At 39.7% G+C, this 19247-nt stretch overlaps 1 protein-coding gene across 2 annotated transcripts; it reads right to left on the bottom strand.

Moving 5' to 3' along the window:
* Nucleotides 1-450: 450 nt before the first annotated feature.
* psme2.L (proteasome activator subunit 2 L homeolog) lies at nt 451-19243 on the bottom strand. 2 transcript variants are annotated; one of them, XM_018245657.2, is made up of 12 exons: nt 19117-19243; nt 11803-11962; nt 9178-9210; nt 8298-8360; nt 6281-6367; nt 5367-5406; nt 5192-5289; nt 4958-5026; nt 4513-4580; nt 4335-4389; nt 2520-2606; nt 458-637 (listed from the first exon to the last, which is right to left on the bottom strand). In XM_018245657.2, the coding sequence occupies exons 2-12, from the start codon at nt 11848-11850 to the stop codon at nt 557-559; spliced, it is 729 nt and encodes a 242-aa protein (XP_018101146.1). In that variant the 5' UTR covers nt 11851-11962; nt 19117-19243; the 3' UTR covers nt 458-556. The 2 variants fall into 2 exon arrangements, with proteins under 2 accessions (NP_001086214.1, XP_018101146.1); NM_001092745.1 differs by lacking the exon at nt 19117-19243 and having other exon boundaries at nt 451-637; nt 11803-11923.
* Nucleotides 19244-19247: the final 4 nt, after the last annotated feature.

Raw genomic sequence — 19247 nt, 5'->3', positions numbered from 1 at the left:
ACCATGTGGGGTCCTAGCCACCAATATTTTTTAATGGGGGGCCCTGACCACAAATGTTTTTATGGGGGCCTTGACCACAAATGTTTTTTTATTGGGGGGCCCTGAACACCAATATTTTTTATTAACATGTGGGAACCCTAGCCACCAATGTTTTTTTTTTTTTTTACTATGTGGTGGGGGGTGGAACTGTGGGGTGGGGAGGACGGACCTATAGGTGGGGCTTGTGGTGGGCGCAGCCCAGGGGGCCCAGGAAATGTTGTCGTATGGGGCCCTGCAATTTCTGATGGCAGCCCTGATCACACAGCATCATAATTACACAGGCTTTTACATGGTCTAGCATGGAGTTGATGTGGCATGGTGTTTCCATACCTTTTTACACAGAATTATAAATATTCCCTGTGTATGAACCGCAAGTGTCACATACCATTAACTCACAAAGCAAACTGAATGTCCAGGATCACTTCTGTCACTAAGTTTATTATTTTTATTTGTTTCGTCCAGTGCAAAACTGTATGGTTTATACGTGTTTGTGCATCACAGTAGTTAGAGACATATATCAGTACATTGAACTCTTATCCTCTCCTTTAGGGTCTGTGATTTTCTCAAAATTCTTCAGAATAATGTCAAAGATTTCAACCTAAATAGGAAAATCAAATTAAGCATGGTCCACATAAAATAAAAATGCATTATAACCATTTTTTCTGTCATAAATGAGGACAGTGATAAAGAGCTAGCAATAGGATCCATATGGTAATTTCTGAGAAAAATAACTTACCATGACTGTATCGCAATGATACTGGGAATGCACTTGCCTGTACATTGAGCACTCATTCAGGTGCCGTGCCTTGGATACCCTTTGGTTAGAGTGCTGAATGACTGGACTTTTTCAGTTTTACTTAATATATGTGAGGCCAAAGTGGCCACAGATCCAAATATTCTTTATTATTTTACACTTCAGTTTCAGTTATATAAAGTATTTTTGAAAAATAACAGACACTATATTTGAAAATCTGTAGTTCCATGAGAATATAGCAGCCCCAAATCGGTATCCTGCAGGCGATCATTAGTAGGACCATCTAAGGGGATTTTGAAGATAATTTCATTCAAAATATCTAAAATTCAAAAGCCCTATGGCTACTATGACCAGCAGCTTTCAATATTCTAAGCTAAGATGGGGCTGATGACGTGTGTTTTATTCATTTCTTCACAGAGAAGTAAAAAAAATGACAGTTAATTTACAGTGCTGCAAAATATGGTGCTGCATTAATAAAAACAACAACTAATCAGGCTAAAAATGAAGGCCAGTTATGAAGACCGGATTCAAATATCAAATAGTCCTTATAGTAGTTTTCCGTGTGTTTAGTGCTTCTCAACGAGCCGCAGTCCCCGTGCCAGATTGCAAAAGATTCAAAGTAAATCAAATTCAGTCTTTTCTTTGACACAAAAATGCTGAACGGTCTTCATAACTGTAAATCAAAAATTAGCCGGAGAGCACACCTTTATGTATTAAAAGGTTTCCATTTTTAAAAATGGAAACCTTTTAATACATAAAGGTGTGCTCTCCGGCTAATTTTTGATTTACAGTTATGAAGACCGTTCAGCATTTTTGTGTCAAAGAAAAGACTGGATTCTGTTAAATACTTGTGCAAACAATCCTGGTATATTGTATGCTAGTATGCTATCCAATGTATTACTAGGAGTAAGTTCATGTGGAGGTGGTTTATACACTGATCCTAGCAACAAGCCAGTGATGAGACTGACAGACTAGAAACTTTAAGGACATGAAAAGGTTAATGATCAGGACATCTTTCTGTGCTCAATATTTTATTACGACCTTGGACTGTCCACAGTAAAAAGTTAAGCATCCAATCATAGGGGCATATTTATTATGCTGGAATGTGCCGAAAAAGCAGTGTAAAAAGCTATGTAAAAAATTGCAAATTTATCAAGGTCTGTTTTATTTTACGCTGTGCGAATTCCAGATTTGCCGCTGTTATTTTACACTGCTTCAGACCTTTGTAATTAAGTTCGGGTGGAAGTCACTCTAAGAATAAACACATAAAAATGTACAACATTTTTACACAGCAAAGCCTGGTGATGTGTGGTGAATTTTACTGCACATTTCAAGTTAGAAGAGGCAGAATAGAAAGTTTAATAATTAAATCTGTAAAATTATTCTATGACAAACTTGCCATTTGAATCTTTCAGTGAATGGCAGGTTTGAAGTAGTGATGTGCAGGTCAGGGTTTTCCTGACCCGCACCTGACCCTAACCCGCCCTGCTCCAGCCCGTGCCCGCCCGCATCCTTTTATTGACCCACCCCGCCGATGATGTCACAAAAGGGGCGGGGTGAGCAGACGCGAGACTGTGAAACGGAAGTCGAAAGCAGGCATTTGAAGGCCAGGAGCATTGTGAGGTCGACCCGAACCTGCGGGTAAATCCACGGTTATCGGGTCGTCCCACACATCACTAGTTTGAAGATATACTTGCTCTAAAAAAAGAGAGAACAAAATACTCACATAGAAGTTTCGCACTTCAGTATAGGCTATTCTTAGATCTACAAATGTGATTTCATCTTTCTCATGAACCAAAGCTCGATAATCCATCTAAAGCACAAAAACAGCCAAGAAAGAATGTGAGTAAGAATAAGATGTATACAATGCGGGATGCTGTTTTGGTTGAGGGAAGCTTAAAGTTACCTCTTTATTAAAGGAGAAGGAAAGGTTAAAACTAAGTAAGCCTTATCAGAAAGGTCCATCTAAATATACCAGTAAACCCCCAAAGTAGTGCTGCTCTGAGTCCCCTGTCAAAAGAAACACTGCATTTCTTTCCTTCTATTGTGTACACATAGGCTTCTGTGTCAGACTTCCTGCCTTCAGCTTAAACCTCATTGCCCTGGGCAAGAGCATGCTCAGTTTGCTCCTCTTCCCCTGCCCCCTCCCTTCTCTACTGTAATCTGAGCCCAGAGCAGGGAGAGACTCAGGCAGGTGATGTCATACCATGTTAATACTGCAGCTCCTATCCTAAACAAACAGAGAGTTTTTAGAGCTTTTTACTCAGGTATGGTAAAACATTTTACAGAATAAATATAGCATTCTAGCTTGCACTATTGCAGCTCATCTATTGGCAATAAAATGCCTCGGTAGCTTTCCTTCTCCTTTAATATCAGAGTATAAACATACTGTCAGAGATACAAAAAGATTAGGGAAAAATGTTGTCTACGTGCATAGGTTGTACCCACATCAATTTTAGCCATTAAATAATCTGGCAACAATGAGGCACCACAGAATTACTAACATAACACCTGCTAATTTAATAGAATGGTGCTTTCCTAAAGATTTTAAAGTTGATATATGTGTACATGCTATATGGCTTTGTTGGGAATATTTAATATACTGTGTGAAGCAGGAGTAATATGATCAGAACAAATGCTGTTCTGTATGGTGTTTTTTTTTATAATAGCATCAGATCCAAGTAGGTTTAACCATCTAATTGATTTTTATGACACATCATCAGTGCTGGCATCTAGGGGCTACTGGGGGTTCTTTTGTCAGGAGCACGGTCATATTTTGATGTGGGGGGCCAGGCAGGGAAGTGCAAATTGCGACCTTACAGAAAACTTACATAATATACATATCAAGCAATTACAGTTCTGAGAAGCTGGACATGGGCAGGTAGGTTTATATGGTTTAAACTCTCCACTGCCACACTCCACTGACCACCAATGAAAAAAAAATAAACGTAAATTCAATTGACCCCCCCCCCCCAACAATTTGGCTGGAATTATTATCTTGTGAAATTATGAAACTATTTAAATGAACTACTTTTTCTAGAGTAACATTTAACTGTTTATATAGCAATCTATTCACTTAATTATTCAGCCTGAGCAATCACCAACATGATAACAATGGAATGACCAGTTGATGTGTCCCACAGCAAGATCATTGGGTCTATAAACAAGACATTTTCCATGAACATACTGTATATTCCAGCTGCTTATCAATCAAAGTCCTATTAGTCGCAATTAGGCCCCCGCAGTTGCAGTGTCTGTTCCCTCTATAGTTACACCCCTGCTTTTCAGTAAAATTATTTGTAAGTTTGTATCATAGTAGCTGTAGTTGAAAAAATAAAATACATCCATCCATCAGGTTTAACCTTTTGTCAAAACTGCTAGCTGATCTGTTATGTAGCACATACAAGAGGCAAGGCCAAAAATTTTGGTGCTACACACTTAAGTTTATGGAGGGGCCCAGACTAATGACTTGCATCGGGCCCCAAAATTTCTGAGGGCAGCCCTGCATGTCATACAGTATATTTTATCTTTCATTCCTTACCACGTGTGTCTCTTTCGAAGCTTTGGCGACAGCATCTCCTCTCTCTGAAAAATATCTGAAATGAAGAAAAGATGGCAAATAATTTTGCAATATAGAACTATATGTCCAAGTAGTACAACAAAGGTATAACATTATGAGGGATCTACAATTATGACTGTGGATTGTGTTTCAGCCTTACTTAGAGATGTTGGTCTGTGTAGTCTCTACTTTGGTTTTTACAGCAGTTACACGTTCTACCAGTTTTTCCTGAAAGTGAACACACATTGTAAACAAGTAAGACACAAGAACATAGAGTGAAAATGAAATTCATTGGATATCAAAGGTCTATATGAAATATATGATATATATAAGAAGCAACAACACAACAAAATTAATAAATATGCTCTGGAAGTGGGTATACAAAGTAAAAAATGAATGGGAATGGATAATATGCATATGTGCAAAAACTTCCATAATATTTTCATTAATTTAACATGAAGCATGGTATGTGTGATACCCAAATATAAAAAGAATTAAATTTTTCTGAAAAAAGCGAGTGAAAATATCCATCCCTTATACATTCTATATAAACATACACAGATACGATAAGTTTATACAAAGAAAGTGCCTTGTAAGTGACTAACCTGCACTGATACTCCAAAGTCATTTCCATCTTCAATTTTTGGTATCATGTGATGGATCCAGGTGATAATCTACAGGAGACAAATAATGCATTGCACACTGCAGAACAGCTCATCTGACAAGTCTCAGTTTGTAGATTCTATCAATAAGGCATGCCGCACCCTATCACCTTTTCACAAAACACTGGCTTTAGTAGTATTCTATACAATATTTTACATGGCCATGTGTTAACTTACCAGGGTACATCCTTCTCTCAGGCTTCGTATCTCAGGTTGAACTATATTGAGGACTTTTTGCAACTTCTCATTCTCCTTTAGGAACCCACAACGTGGAGCTGGAAAATGGCAATATGTGAAACAAACATTTTACTCAATAACGTTATAAAAGTTGACATCTTTTGAGGTAAATTACCTTTTTTTTCTTCTTTATCTGTCTCCATCTTGGATGAATCCTGGGAAAAAATGCAAAAAACTATTTATTTATACAATGCTTTGCCTCTTCCATTTACTCTTTTTTTTTTTTTTTTTTTGATATGTTGGTAAATGTGTTATAACTTCTAGGTTTGATTTGTAGAAATACTTACTGGTGTGAACAACTCCAATGTTGCTATTAATTTATACAGTGGCCAGCTCCTTTTTGTAGCTCACCACTCTTAACAATAGTGTCATTATAATTTAGTGAAATAAGTAAAACTCGTACATAAGCCTTTTTGTAAAATCATACAAAAGGGTAGTGTTGCATTCTCAATTAATCAGATTTAAATAAGCCTGATCACATGAGTAGTAAGAAAGAGATTCCTCCATGGAAGCATATAGAGTGACGTTTTACATAATATTAGACATAGTTTTCAGGTAAATGTAAAGACTCTGATGAAAGTATCCTTTGAATATATGCACTATTTTGCAAGAGCTATCTCAGTTTAATAAAATGAGTGAGGTCAAGTAGCTCATAGCATATAATGTCTTAAGGTTGTTTAATATACTGGTAAGGTGAAATGAAAAGGATCATCAGTTTGTTTCTCTACTACCTGGATTTCTTTTTAATGCCTGTATCATTGCCACACTCTTCCCAGATCTTTTGTTAGAAGTTTTAATCATTATTAAACTAGTCATTCTTCTATGTACACACAATTGCCTGATTCTAGTACACATATACGCATTTGTTCATCTATCTTTCAGATTTAGGCCTTCTCTAGGCCAACATGATTCAGTCTTTCCACCTCTTTAATGAGAATTAATTTTATTTCCTGTGAAGTTAAAGTCATTACGCTTTCCACAAATCCATGGCATGGTTTTATGTTGTATACTAATGTATGTTTTGTTCACCTCAGACTCCGGAGTTGGAGGATCTGGAATAGGGATGTTCAACTCAGTATGAAGGGTTGCTAGGTCCTCCACATTGAAAACATCACTCTGTTGGAAAAAGAAAGAAGGATCATTGTGAGCAACTCCGCCTGTGCATATTAACATCATGCCCAGAGCATTGCATTTATGATGCCCACATCCCTCTATGTATATTATTTATGTATATATTAAGATGTGTATTAATATTTCTGACATTAGTTGTTTCTATGGGGTTAATACTGTGAATCAAATAAATGATGTTCCGAAATGAGTAGGAAGCTTCAGATATCACAGTGTGTGGTTGCTGGGCGTAGGTAGAGAGGTGTCTTAACAGCCTTATTACTGTAAACTAATGTCATGGGGGGCTTACTTGCCAGCACACACCCCTACACACAGGAGCGATTCTATACCAGAAGCAGCTTACTGTGCTGGAGAGGGTCCTGGGGGACCATATCACTAGTGCAGTGAGAACAATAGCACTTTCCTCACTAGAAGAGCTGCATTCCAGTTTATAAATTTGCCTCTTAAAGTTACCTGAGTTGTTCAGAGTTGCCCCTGCCTGCATACCGCATTTACTGTGCACATTACAGTCCTCACTAACATTAGGTACCTCAGACAGGGCTATTCTGGGTAATGTAGATCAGTGCTGTGCAACTTCTGTGGTACCGAGAGCCAAAATTTTACTGGCCTATGTGGTGGAGGGCTGATAATGGAAGTCAGTGTTAGCCACTCCCCCTTTTAAATCACACCCACTGTAAACCACACCCATGTTACCACAATAACTTTTAAGATCATATCCACATTAACGGTGGTAGCACACCAAAAAACCAAATGGTTGGTACTCACTGCAGGGAAATCCCTCATCAATCATAGGGGCCCTTAACAACAATTTCCAAATTCTAACAACCCCCTACCAGGCTTACATCCCGTAGGGCAAGCAGAGAATGGCACACACAAGCAGCACTGGGCAAGCAGAGAATGGCACACACAAGCAGCACTGGGCAAACAGAGAATGGCACACACAAGCAGCACTGGGCAAACAGAGAATGGCACACCCAAGCAGCACTGGGCAAGCAGAGAATGGCACACCCAAGCAGCATGGGCAAACAGGGAATGGCACACCCAAGCAGCACTGGGCAAGCAGAGAATAGCACACCCAAGCAGCACTGGGCAAGCAGAGAATGGCACACACAAGCAGCACTGGGCAAGCAGAGAATGGCACACACAAGCAGCACTGGGCAAGCAGAGAATGGCACACACAAGCACAGTGTCAGACTGGGACACCTGGGGCCCACCCCTCCATCTCATAGAAATAGGGACAAAAGTTTAGCAGCATGAGGGCCCACTGACACCTGGGCCCACCGGGAGTTTTCCTGGTATCCCGGTCGGCCAGTCCGACACTGCACAAGCAGCACTGGGCAAGCAGAGAATGGCACACACAGAGAGGGAAGGCAGAACAGAGCAGGAGACAGGGAAAGCTATCATTCTAATATGTACTACATACAGCGACAGTGCTGGTGCCCCATTAGCATTTTGAATAATGTGTGCCCAATGTGGGCAGTTTCAGTCTGGGTCTCAGGCATGAACAGTACAGGGCTTTAGGGGTGTGAACAATAGAGGTGTCACAAGTGTGAACAATGCAGGGGGATCACAGGTGTGAACAATACAGGGGATTAGTTTGAGTTTTCAGGGGCCAGTTAATCTCTGTAGTGATACCCTTTAAATCTTACATATGGTAAGCAAACACAGCAGGTAGGTGGGGGGTCGCAGGCCGCCAGTTGGACAGCCCTGATGTAGATAGCAGTTTTACCCCTGCTTTGTGGCGGCAGGCTTATGTGCAGAAGCAAGTCAAGCAACTCTTCTTTATTTTCTGTAATTAAATATGCTGACTTGTTCTAAGTAAATATATGTTCTAACTGTGAGTTAGAGAATATATACACTTATAAGAACAAGCTGTGTGTGGTGCCCCCAAATTCAGACACACATCATCTCATCAGACCTTCAGAAGATTATCCATATATTGAATCTTCTCTGGAAGAAATTCAAACAGGAAACGCTGCACCTATAATAAAAATATTTAGAGATATTTAATAATAAACAAAAATAATTAGTTATTAGCGTTGGTAAAGTAAAATAAATGTAATATTTATGATTTGTGCTGAAGGCTGCTAATGTTTAAAATAGGGATGCACCGAATCCAGGATTTGGTTCGGGATTCAGCCTTTTTCAGCAGGATTTAGATTCGGCCAAATCCTTCTGCCTGGCCGAACCCGAAACCTAATCCCATATGCAAATTAGGGGCAGGAAATCACATGACTTTTTGTCACAACACAAGGAAGTAAAACATTTTTCCCCTTCCCACCCCTAAATTGCATATGCAAAATAGTATTCGGTTCGGTATTCGCCTAATCTTTCACAAAGGATTTGGGGGTTTGGCTGAATACAAAATAGTGGATTCGATGCATTCCTAGTTTAAAATGGAATCATTTTTGAAGTAGCATCGAGAAAGGGACACTCCTTTGATGTAATCATTATAGAAACATACATGCATAGCACCAAATTCTGCTAAGCTAACTTGCTTTTCTGATTTACTGCCCACTGAAAGGACAAGCAATGGCTAATTCAATGGAGGGTGCCAAAATGTTAGGAATAGGTACCTCTCAGTGAGTTATCAGGTTCACCAGACCAAAGCTGCTGATATTGATGCTGTTAATTTTTAAGAAAATTGGGCAACTAAGAACCTTGTGTAAGTATACAAAGCATTTTTACTTCTTAATGCTGTTCTGTATATGCTTTTGAATGAAATATGTGGCTTTTATTTTTCTTTATTTGAAGATATTACATTTATACATGTATAATACAAAGATTTGAACGTTTACCTGAGAGAATAGAGCTTCACGGAACCCATTCACCTGTAAGAAACAAGATTTTGACTTGTATTATTATTTGTATAAACAGAAAGATATTTTGTTATATGCTGTAACTATTTCTCTGTTCCACATTTAATATTAGTTGTTGCAGTGAGGAGTTTCATGACCATATAAAAACACGAGGCCGAAGGCCGAGTGTTTTTATACAGGTCATGGAACTCCCAGGTAACTTCTTATATCCTCATATTTTACAACTAGGGGTACTTTATTTATTATAATACACAAGTTTCAGTGAGTCATGTGACAGAAATGACATCAGAACTCATCGTTTATAACTGATGACATCAGAACTCACCGTTTATACGGATATAATTTACAAGATATTCATGGCTTTTGTGTATTATAAACAATTATACTAAAACACAAAAGGGCACATGTATGTCCACAAGCTCAGTGAGCAAAGTGCAATTTTGAATGAAATTGCCATGTTTTCTCCCAAATTGCATTTTTATTCCCAGAATTCCAGTGCCATTGTTTTTGCAAAGGGGCAGTGCTGTGCCTACAGCAATTGCAGAAGTCTGGCTTGTGCCATTTTCACTGTTTGGCATGCAAGTGACCCTGTAGTTACTGCCTGGCCAGGGAAACCTGGAGCTACTGTCTGGTCAGGAGGTGGCGGTAGATCCAGGTTTCCCCTGTGTCATAGGAGCAGCAGTGCTTGATTCAGAATAGATTCAGGAAGGACTTAGCATTACAAAGCACAACTACGCAGAAGTGCAAGGAGTGAATTTTGACGCAAGTACCTTTAAGGTGGTGGTACACGGGGAGATTTAGTTGAAATCTTCGCTACTGCAGGGAGAGTAATCTCCCCAAAATGCCTTTCCACCACTAATAATGTGAATCATGAGCGGGATGGTATAAGCGTCACTTCAGTTTTCCAAAGTTGCCTCACAAAGAAACTTTCGAATCAAATTCAATTAGAGTTTTCAGGTCGGTAAAATTAGTCCGAATTGCCATATTAAATTTTTTTAATAAATGTCCCCCAATCGAATTTTAGAATTGAGTTGCTCAGTTATTAGCACTGCTTTTTTGTAGTATCAGAGCCCGACATTTGATTTTGATTTAGGCCATTTCTTTAAATATGTTATTTGGGTTATTTATTCCAGGTTCTCTGGTTTTCTCCAATACCATACACATAAAATAAAAATAAATGTACCCTAGTCCATGTATGTTTTGTGAATGCCATGGGCACCTTAGTGTAAATTCCACTGGTGCAGAGACTAATGTTAATTTTGAACAAGCTCTGTTTGCGCTGCACAACATTTTCAACTATATAAACAATATTAATACTAGAAAGATGAATCAAGATTTGATACCTTTGGATGACTTTATTTCCTAATTTGTCAGGTACACTCTGAATTCTTCAAAATCTCACTATGTATATAGAACTTTAACCATATCCATTACGACAGTGCCTTTTCACAAAATAGGCAGCAGAGGGACCTCTAGCTACAGAGATGAAGATATTATTTCTGCTTTATGGACTGAAAACGTTTTATACTCATTTGTTGTGATGACTCCACAAGTTTTTCCACCATCTTGGATTTATCGATTTTTCACAATACTCAGATAGCAGACTCTTCCGGGATATTGTTTAAAAAATGCAATTGAAAAGAAAAATGTGATATTTGCCAAAAGCTAATGGAAGTATCAGAAGAAGATAAATGGGCAAAATAAAATATATAATCATGTACGAGATATTATAGTTCTATGTTCTCTGTCTGTGTAGTTTGTGTGGTCCATGACATCGTATGGTCAATACATAAAAAACTCCTGCCATCAAAAACCTACCTATAGTACCTTAGTTAGGTAAGGAAGGAGTTAAGATAATTATTGCTGGCAATCTGCACATAGTGGTTAAACACACATGCAGATCGCTAGTAACAATTATCTTAACGCCATCTGAATCAATCATGTTTTGGTAATGAAGGAGTTAAGATAATCAACCCTGCAATATATATAAGGTTAGGGAACTGGCCCATGTAGATGGATGTGGCCAGCTTTGATTTTTAATTGTTGGGAGGGTTTTTTTTTTTTAAACTGTGTATGGATCTGAGGCTCCTCGTTGCCTGCCATGACATGAAACAGCGTAAGGTTGTAGATAGTGGGGTCTGTATGATTTAAATGATGATTAATATTTTTTGTAATTTATATCTTGCATTGTAAAACCCCATTTATACTGAAGCTCATGTGCGCTCTAGTGCATTTTTACAATAGCACACAATACCCCCCAGCATACCAGATTGTTTGGTGACTAAAGTGGAGCAGTTCACAGCCTGTTTGAAAAACATATCTATAGTTAAGGCCCCACTTCTCTGTTCACTTTCAGTTTTGCACCTCAATGTTGTAGCTTCTTTTCTAAGCCTTTTCTAGTATGAGAAAAGCAAAAACATTTTTTTATATTTTGGTGAAATAGGTACTATGAACATCCGACACATAGCTTTGCCACAACCCAGCTTTGGAACCCTTTCCTTCTGTGTATTATTTGTATTCACCATGTTTGCTTAGAGTAAACAGACAATCCACCCCTGCAAAAGGCCTGAGCTTTACAGACATAAAACATACATTTACACTTACCTTCTCCTGGTTGTCCTGTGAAACTTTCAGACGTAGTACTTTGGCCATAACTGTAGTTAAAGAGGGTCTTTCAGATTCTTCGGCCTCAGCTTGAGATTGCTTTTCTTCCTGTTCTCCTGTCTGTATCGGCCCTCTGTTACTTTCAGTTTTACTTTAGCTGCTGCTTTATACAGTAGATAGGGGAGGAGTTAGTGGAATTTCCAGCAGCTCATAAACTGCATACTATTGGATGTATCACATTACTGTCTACAAGCAAGTTTTTTTGTGAATATTGTGATGTTTATCTGGCATGAAGGTCTCATTTATTTAAATCTATGGTCTAATCATTTAACACAAACAGCTGTGGTAACATATAAGTTATTCTAATAAAAAAAATATATTGTAACATCAATTACTTTGTAAACTGTTTAACTACCTTGTTCTTGTATTTTCTATTTATTTTGCTAAAATATGTTTTACTCAGGGCAGTATTTTTGTCCACTGCCACCCAAGGCACTGCACTTATGTGTGCCCCCCAGGTTGTGGTATGCGCATGTGGACCCCATCCAGGGTTGGACTGAGCTGGCGGGACACAGGGAAAAAATCTGGTGGGCCCCGCCATCCTAGACCCACTCCCCCCTACCTGCCTGACATTCTGTGCTCCCTAACCAATCCTCGCCCAGACCAATAGAATGATTGTGGGTACGTGCTGGTCGGGGGTGGTGGATGGAGAAGGGTTTGGTGCTGGCATGGGGGGGCCTGGAGTTTACGGAGGGGGGATCTGGGGCAGGTGTGTGTGTGGCCCCTGTGGGACCAGACACCCCTCCCCCCCGCCTGACATCTGCCAACGTCGGCAGCTCAGCTGCTGGAAACTTCCTGTGTAAATCCGGAGAAACTGTATTATTTTCTAGAATTTGTTTTTATTTATCATAAAGTCACCTGAGGGCTGCCCTCCTAAACATGTTGGCCAAGGCACAGGTCGTTGGGAGCCTATATATAAATAAGGCCTGGGTTTACTATGGATGAACATAGAGCTGGGAGCAGCGCAATACACAGTATATGCTTGCCACACAAAGTGATGCATGATTCATCTTAGGTATTAGTACAATTTGGCCACATGGAAACAGCTAAATTACACTGATCCACTTAGTCGGAACTTAATGCAGAAGTTGTTCCTATGGAGTTCCAAGTCAGATAATGTTTCCATACATAACCTAAAACAAGCTTTCATGAAACAGTTTTTTCCTTTGTCCGCTCACATTTCATATTTCAACGATTTAATGCGTTATTGCATGAAAATAGTGTCATTTTACACAAATGGTGCTTCATTCCTGTGGTTTACATTTTAAACATAAAACAAAAAGGAACTCCTTGTGTCTCTTGACCCTTCCCGCATCTCTTCTACATTTCCCTTTGCCAGAAATTTCCCATCAGGATAGAGGATTGTCAATCCACCAGTATCGCTAAATTATCTGTTGAAATGACCCCCAGGTTTGCCTTACTTCCTCCGATAGTGAGGCAGCATGGCTCTAAATTGTCTGAACTGCCTGAACAAATTGGGCATGTATGTGAGGGAACAGAACATATACAATAACAGACAGGTAGGTGGATTAAATGTTAAGAGGGGTTCTTCACCTAAAAGTAAACTTTTAGTACGATGTAGAGAGTGATATCCTAAGACAATTTGCAATTGGTTTTCATTTTTTTTATTTGTGGTTTTTTGAGTTATTTAGCTTTTTATTCAGCAGCTTTCCAGATTGCAATTTCAGCAATCAGATTGATAGGGTCCAAATTACCCTTGCAACCATGCATTAATTTGAATAAGAGACTGAAATATGAATAGGTGAGGGCCTAAATAGGAAGACAAGTAATAAAATAACAATAGATAGCAAAAAATAGCAATAACAATACATTTGTAGCCTTAGGGTAGGACTACACAGACGTTTCCGTCGCAATCCGATGCGCTGCGACAAAACGCCAGCATCAAATCGCATTAAGTTGGGTCATTTGAAAGCTGGAAAGCGTAAGAAGAAGGTAAATAATTAAAAAACTGTATGCAACTCCCGGCACCTGATCATATACTGTTCCACAACAGCAGCTGCAGCTTTATTTTCCCTGCAAATCCCTGCATCTGATTATATACTGTTCCCACAACCACAACTGCAGCTTTGTGTTTACAGCAACTGCACCTTATCATGTACTATCCCACAACAAAATCTGCAGATGTTCCCCTGCACCTGATCATATACTGTTCCACAACAGCTGCCGCTTTGTTTTTCCTGAAAACTCCCTGCACCTCATAAACAGTTCTACAACAGCAGCTGTAGTCTTGTTTCCCCTGCAAATCACTGCACCTGAATATATACTGTTCCACAACAGCTGCAGCTTTGTTTGCTCTGCGACTCCATGCACCTGATCATATACTGTTCCCCAATAGCATCTGCAGCATTTTTTTCCCTGTAACTCCCGGCACTGGATCAAATACTGTTCCACAACAGTAGCTATGTTTTGTCTGCAACTCCCTGCACCTGATCATATACTGGTCCACAAAAGCAGATGCCACTGTTTTTTTCTTGCAACTCCCTGCACCTGATCATATATCAATGTACAGAACAGTATATAATCTGGTGCAGGAAGTTGCAAAGAAAACAAAGTTACAGCTGTTACTATGGAATTGGGTACAAACTAATGAACACCATTTGCATTTATTTTATAATTTTATATCAGATGCAGGGATTTGCATAGTGTGTAATAATGTATTATGGACTATAGGAGGGTGTTTATTAACATTGGAGATAAATACCACAGGTGATGTTTTTTGGTATAAGATAAATACATTTTTTATGGACTTTTTTTTGCTAGGATATCTGCATTAAAAAGGAAATGACGCAGTCAGGTAAGGGACAGAGGCCATAACAGCTTGGTTAAAGGTGGTAGTAATCGCAACTGGCAGAACAGATAGAATATGCAGCAGACTAAGGGCTCTTACTCACTGGCGTTTTGACCTGCGCTCCCCTGCGTTCCGTTTTTTGGCGTTCAGCCGCAGGGGAGCGCAGGAATAGACGCATGTCATTATTTTAAATGGGGCTGTACTCACTCAGGCGCGTGTAGGCGCCGAACGCAGGAAAAATGCAGCATGTTGCGTCTCAACCTGCGTTCGGCGCCTACACGCGCCTGAGTGAGTACAGCCCCATTTGAAATAATGACATGCGTCTATTCCTGCGCTCCCCTGCGGCTGAACACCAAAAAACAGAACGCAGGGGAGCGCAGGTCAGAACGCCAGTGAGTAAGAGCCCTAAGGGAGCACTATACATTGCTGAAAAATAAGCCATATACAGGTATGGGACCTGTTATACAGATCTTAGCTTGAATCAATTACAAGGTACTTTATTTTATTATACACAGACAAAGGAAATCATTTTTTAAAATCGTAATTATTTGGATAAATGAGAGATGGCCTTCTTGTAATTTGGAGCTTTCTGGATAACTGGTTTCGGGGGGAATGGATCCCATACCTGTACTGGCGAAACACATGGTGCGTAAGGACACAAAAAACTCCAGGACCAAATTAGTGGTGACGATCACAACACAGAAAGAGTAACCTCAAGAAAAAGAGTTGGGATGTGGGATCTGTGTCTCATATGCACTTTTTAATCTTATGTTTGGGAGTATGCCAAGTATTTAATTTCAAATAAAAGTTTGTTGCACTTTAGTACGGTTGAAACTAAGGCAGAGAGGTGTAGTCCAACCAAAGTTGTCTTTCCTACATGTGAATAATTTGAAAACTTTCCAGTAAGAAAAAGCACAAGAGGATTGCTAGAAATTGAGAAAGCACGTCTTATTCTGATTTACTATTATGCTAACAATTGTGCGGTCATTTTTAACACAGTTTAAAATGGTATATGTTATATGAAGGTGTGGAGCAAGTATATATATATATATATATATATATATATATATATATATATATATATATATATATATATATAGTGTGTGTGTGTACTTTCATATTTTAGGCATTTAATGCACAGCACTTTATGTTTTAAGCTTTTATTTGATTATTTTAAAGAACAGGGAGGATTTGCCCAGTCATTTGTCACATAAACCCTTACTGAACCTCTACATTTTGTCTTTTCAAAAATGCTCACAAGTCACAACTGTTTTCTTTCAATTCCATATTTAATCACTGTTGAGCACCTTACAGCCACCATTTTCTCAGTATGAGCCATTGTATGTTTTTTTCTGTACATGTGCATCATTTCCCTGCCTGCTGACTTTGCATTGCAACAATCTCAAAGTTAGACAGAACTAGTGTCTCTGATGAAACATGATGCATGTACAGTGACAAAGTATGTGTGCGCATGTATGCAAAGTTTCATTTTTCACCTTCTTATGTCTTTCTAAAGCAGCTCTGGAAAGGGTGTTGCTGACTCTGTAAACTGTTATGAATTATACATTTAGTTGATACATTTCTTATCTTTGTCCCTGTTGAGCAGAACCCCTGAGTTTCATTCAAGGCAGCTGTTATAATTGATACAACAGTTGCTAATATTCCACAGATGCTGCTGAGAAATGTATCAACTAATGTAGCAAATTGTAACAGGTCAGAATTGGGGCCTAAAAATTACTGAGCTGTCAGACAAACACCAGAGACAGTAGCATTAAACTACAGTCAATTTCCTAAAAGCAATTAAAAATGGAAAGCAATTGAAAAAAGTCTTTATTTCTGGTGAACAATCTGAAAACAACTGAACTGAATCCAAATCCTAAAAATCATGTGATATTTTGTCACACAAACACAAAAAAATTATTGTTAAACTTTAACAGTATTTCTTCAAATTACTACACTATAAATCCACTAATATATATATATATATATATATATATATATATATATATATATATATATATATTCCCCCCTCTTTCTCCAATTGTGTCTACAGATTCTCATTCACTCTCTTTTTAATATATATTTTCCCCCGCTTTTCTTTTTTCCTGTTCTCTTTGATCTTATATTTTTATTTTGTTTCTATAGTTTTCCTCTTTCCTTTCCCCTTTGTATTTTTCCATTTTTGAGTATACATACCCTGCAAGAACCAATCTGGCAGTCTACTCAGCAGAGGGTACTCCAATCCTGTCTATACAAAGTTTGTTTGGAGCGGGTATCCATCATACAACTGCAAATTAATTTTTGATTGACAGTCGGAGAAGGGACAGCAGCTACCCTTGTAGTCTGATAAAAGTGGTAGTAATCCCAACTGGCAGAAAAGTACATGGCACACTAAGGAAGCCCCATACATTGTAGCACATAGAGAGAAGTTGCAAAGGTGATAGTTGCACAGGGAAAGAGGGCTAACAGTAGAAAATGAAGGATAAGATGAAAAGGAATAGGAAATGGTTTGCAGGTAAAGAGAAAAGAGTTGCAGATGGAAGCGGTGGAAAACAGCTGAAATTGAAGTCCTGAAGCGACAAAAAGACCCGAAGTCATGAAAGGAGGCAAAGTTGAAGTCCTGAAGCCATGAGTTCAATTCTACTGAACACCAATTTGTGTTTCTTTTTTTCTTTAATCCCCTGGCCACCAATGTTTTATTTTAATATTCTATAGGCCCCTGCCACCAATGTTTTTTTAAAAAATATTTTTGGGGGCCCCCAATTTTTTTTAACTTGTAAGGGGGGCCCTGGCACCAATGTTTTTTTAAAAAAAATTTTTTGGGGGCCTCAATTTTTTTGTAACTTGTAAGGGGGCCCAGGCGCCAATGCTGTTTAAAAAAAATGTTATGGGGGGGCCCTGGCGCCAATGTTTTTTTTTTACTTATAAGGGGTCCCTGACCATCAAAAGCTTTTTATAACTTGTGTGTGTGTGTGGGGGGAGTTACTTTTTTAGTGCTGATGTCTGTGTGGTCTTTTAACTGTGATGTGGAGTGGGCGGGATCTAGGGTGGGGCTTGGGCGCCAGTGTGGGCGGGGCCCAGAAAAATTTGTTCTAAGCAGGGGCGGATTTAAATAACAGGCACCCCTAGGCCTGCTGTCATTTGTTGCCCCTGTACCCTCCCCTTTATTCGTGCAAATTTTCAGAGTAATTGACATTGGCCACAGGTAAAACACCTGCCAAGGCCGGGGCCGGTATTACAAATTTACAGCACTGTAGCTGTCAGTAAATTTGTAATACGGTTAAAAAGACCCCTCGGCCTGCCCCCAACCTGGAACTTAACTTTTTTTCTCCTTCTTGAAAGGCCTAGCCGATAAAACTCCTGCCAAGGCCGTGGCCAGTATTACAAATTTACCGGCAATGCAGTTGCTAGTAATTTGTAATATCCTTCAAAAAAAGCCCTCGGCCTGCCCCCATTTGCGCAGAACGTACCTTTTTTTGTAGTGTTCTTCACATCGCCGCGATGTTGCTCTGCCCCTTTTTGCGACACACTGCGTAGCCCCACACCTTTTTGCATCATGGACCGCCTCCTTTTTGTACGCACCCCCCACCGGCCGGTTATTTTTTTCACTAAAGGTGGCAACCCTACCCGCCGGTAAAAAATGTAGGAAAAGATGGCAACCCTAGCCACGGGAACCTTAAAAAACTATTGTATCTCCTGCGCATCCCCAGTGTTTCTGAACCAATGTGGGTGTGGTTGGGCAGCATGCCGCCCCCTAAATTCCTGCCATCAAGGCCCGGGCCTTGGTGGCTTTTCCAAAAACCCGGGCCGGTTGTACCCGTGATTTCTAATGGCAACCCTGGTTACACGTGATGACTCGATAAAAAAAACCTAACATTCCATGAAAGGCACAGTGAGCATCCCTCCCAGCATTTTACTGTAGCCACGCGGGGCCGGATTTACATAGCGGGCACCCCTAGGCCCACTGCAGTTCATCACCCGTGCCGCCCCCTTTATTCATGAAATTTTCAAAATCGGGACCTGAGCAATGTGGATTGGGCATGGAAAATTTACAAAATTATTGTATCGTTTGCGCATCCCCAGTGTTTTTGGAACCAATGTGGGTGTGGTTGGGAAGCATGCCGCCACTAAAATCCTGCCGCCCTAGGCCCCGGGCCTTTGTGGCCTCTCATCAAATCCGGGCCTGTAGCCACGGCGGGTACATTAAACATACAGATAAAATACTAATCATCAACAACAGAGAAGGTTAATAGGGCCCAGCTTAATAGTGTTTACAATCTAATATAAGGTAGTAGCAAAGAGCTGTGGTATAAGCATGACACATCTAAGCTAGTTATAACTATTTTATATTTGCTTGCTACACATGCTACCACATGAGTGTTTCTCTTGAAGAATGGGGACCCCCTCCTTCCCTCCTTATCCCGGGCAAAAGCTTGAAAAGCTACCTGTGCGCATACAGCGGTACAGACAGACTGCAGCAGTGCTGGGACAGGAATGGTTTCTTCTTGTTGCAGTTTAACTTCCGGCCTCAAGGCGTCTCTGTGTCTTAGTGTGACGGGCTGTCTGCCATTTCTTC

Source organism: Xenopus laevis, chromosome 1L (genome assembly GCF_017654675.1).
Source record: "Xenopus laevis strain J_2021 chromosome 1L, Xenopus_laevis_v10.1, whole genome shotgun sequence".
NCBI lineage: Eukaryota > Metazoa > Chordata > Amphibia > Anura > Pipidae > Xenopus > Xenopus laevis.
This window is presented reverse-complemented; position numbering and strand designations above follow the sequence as displayed.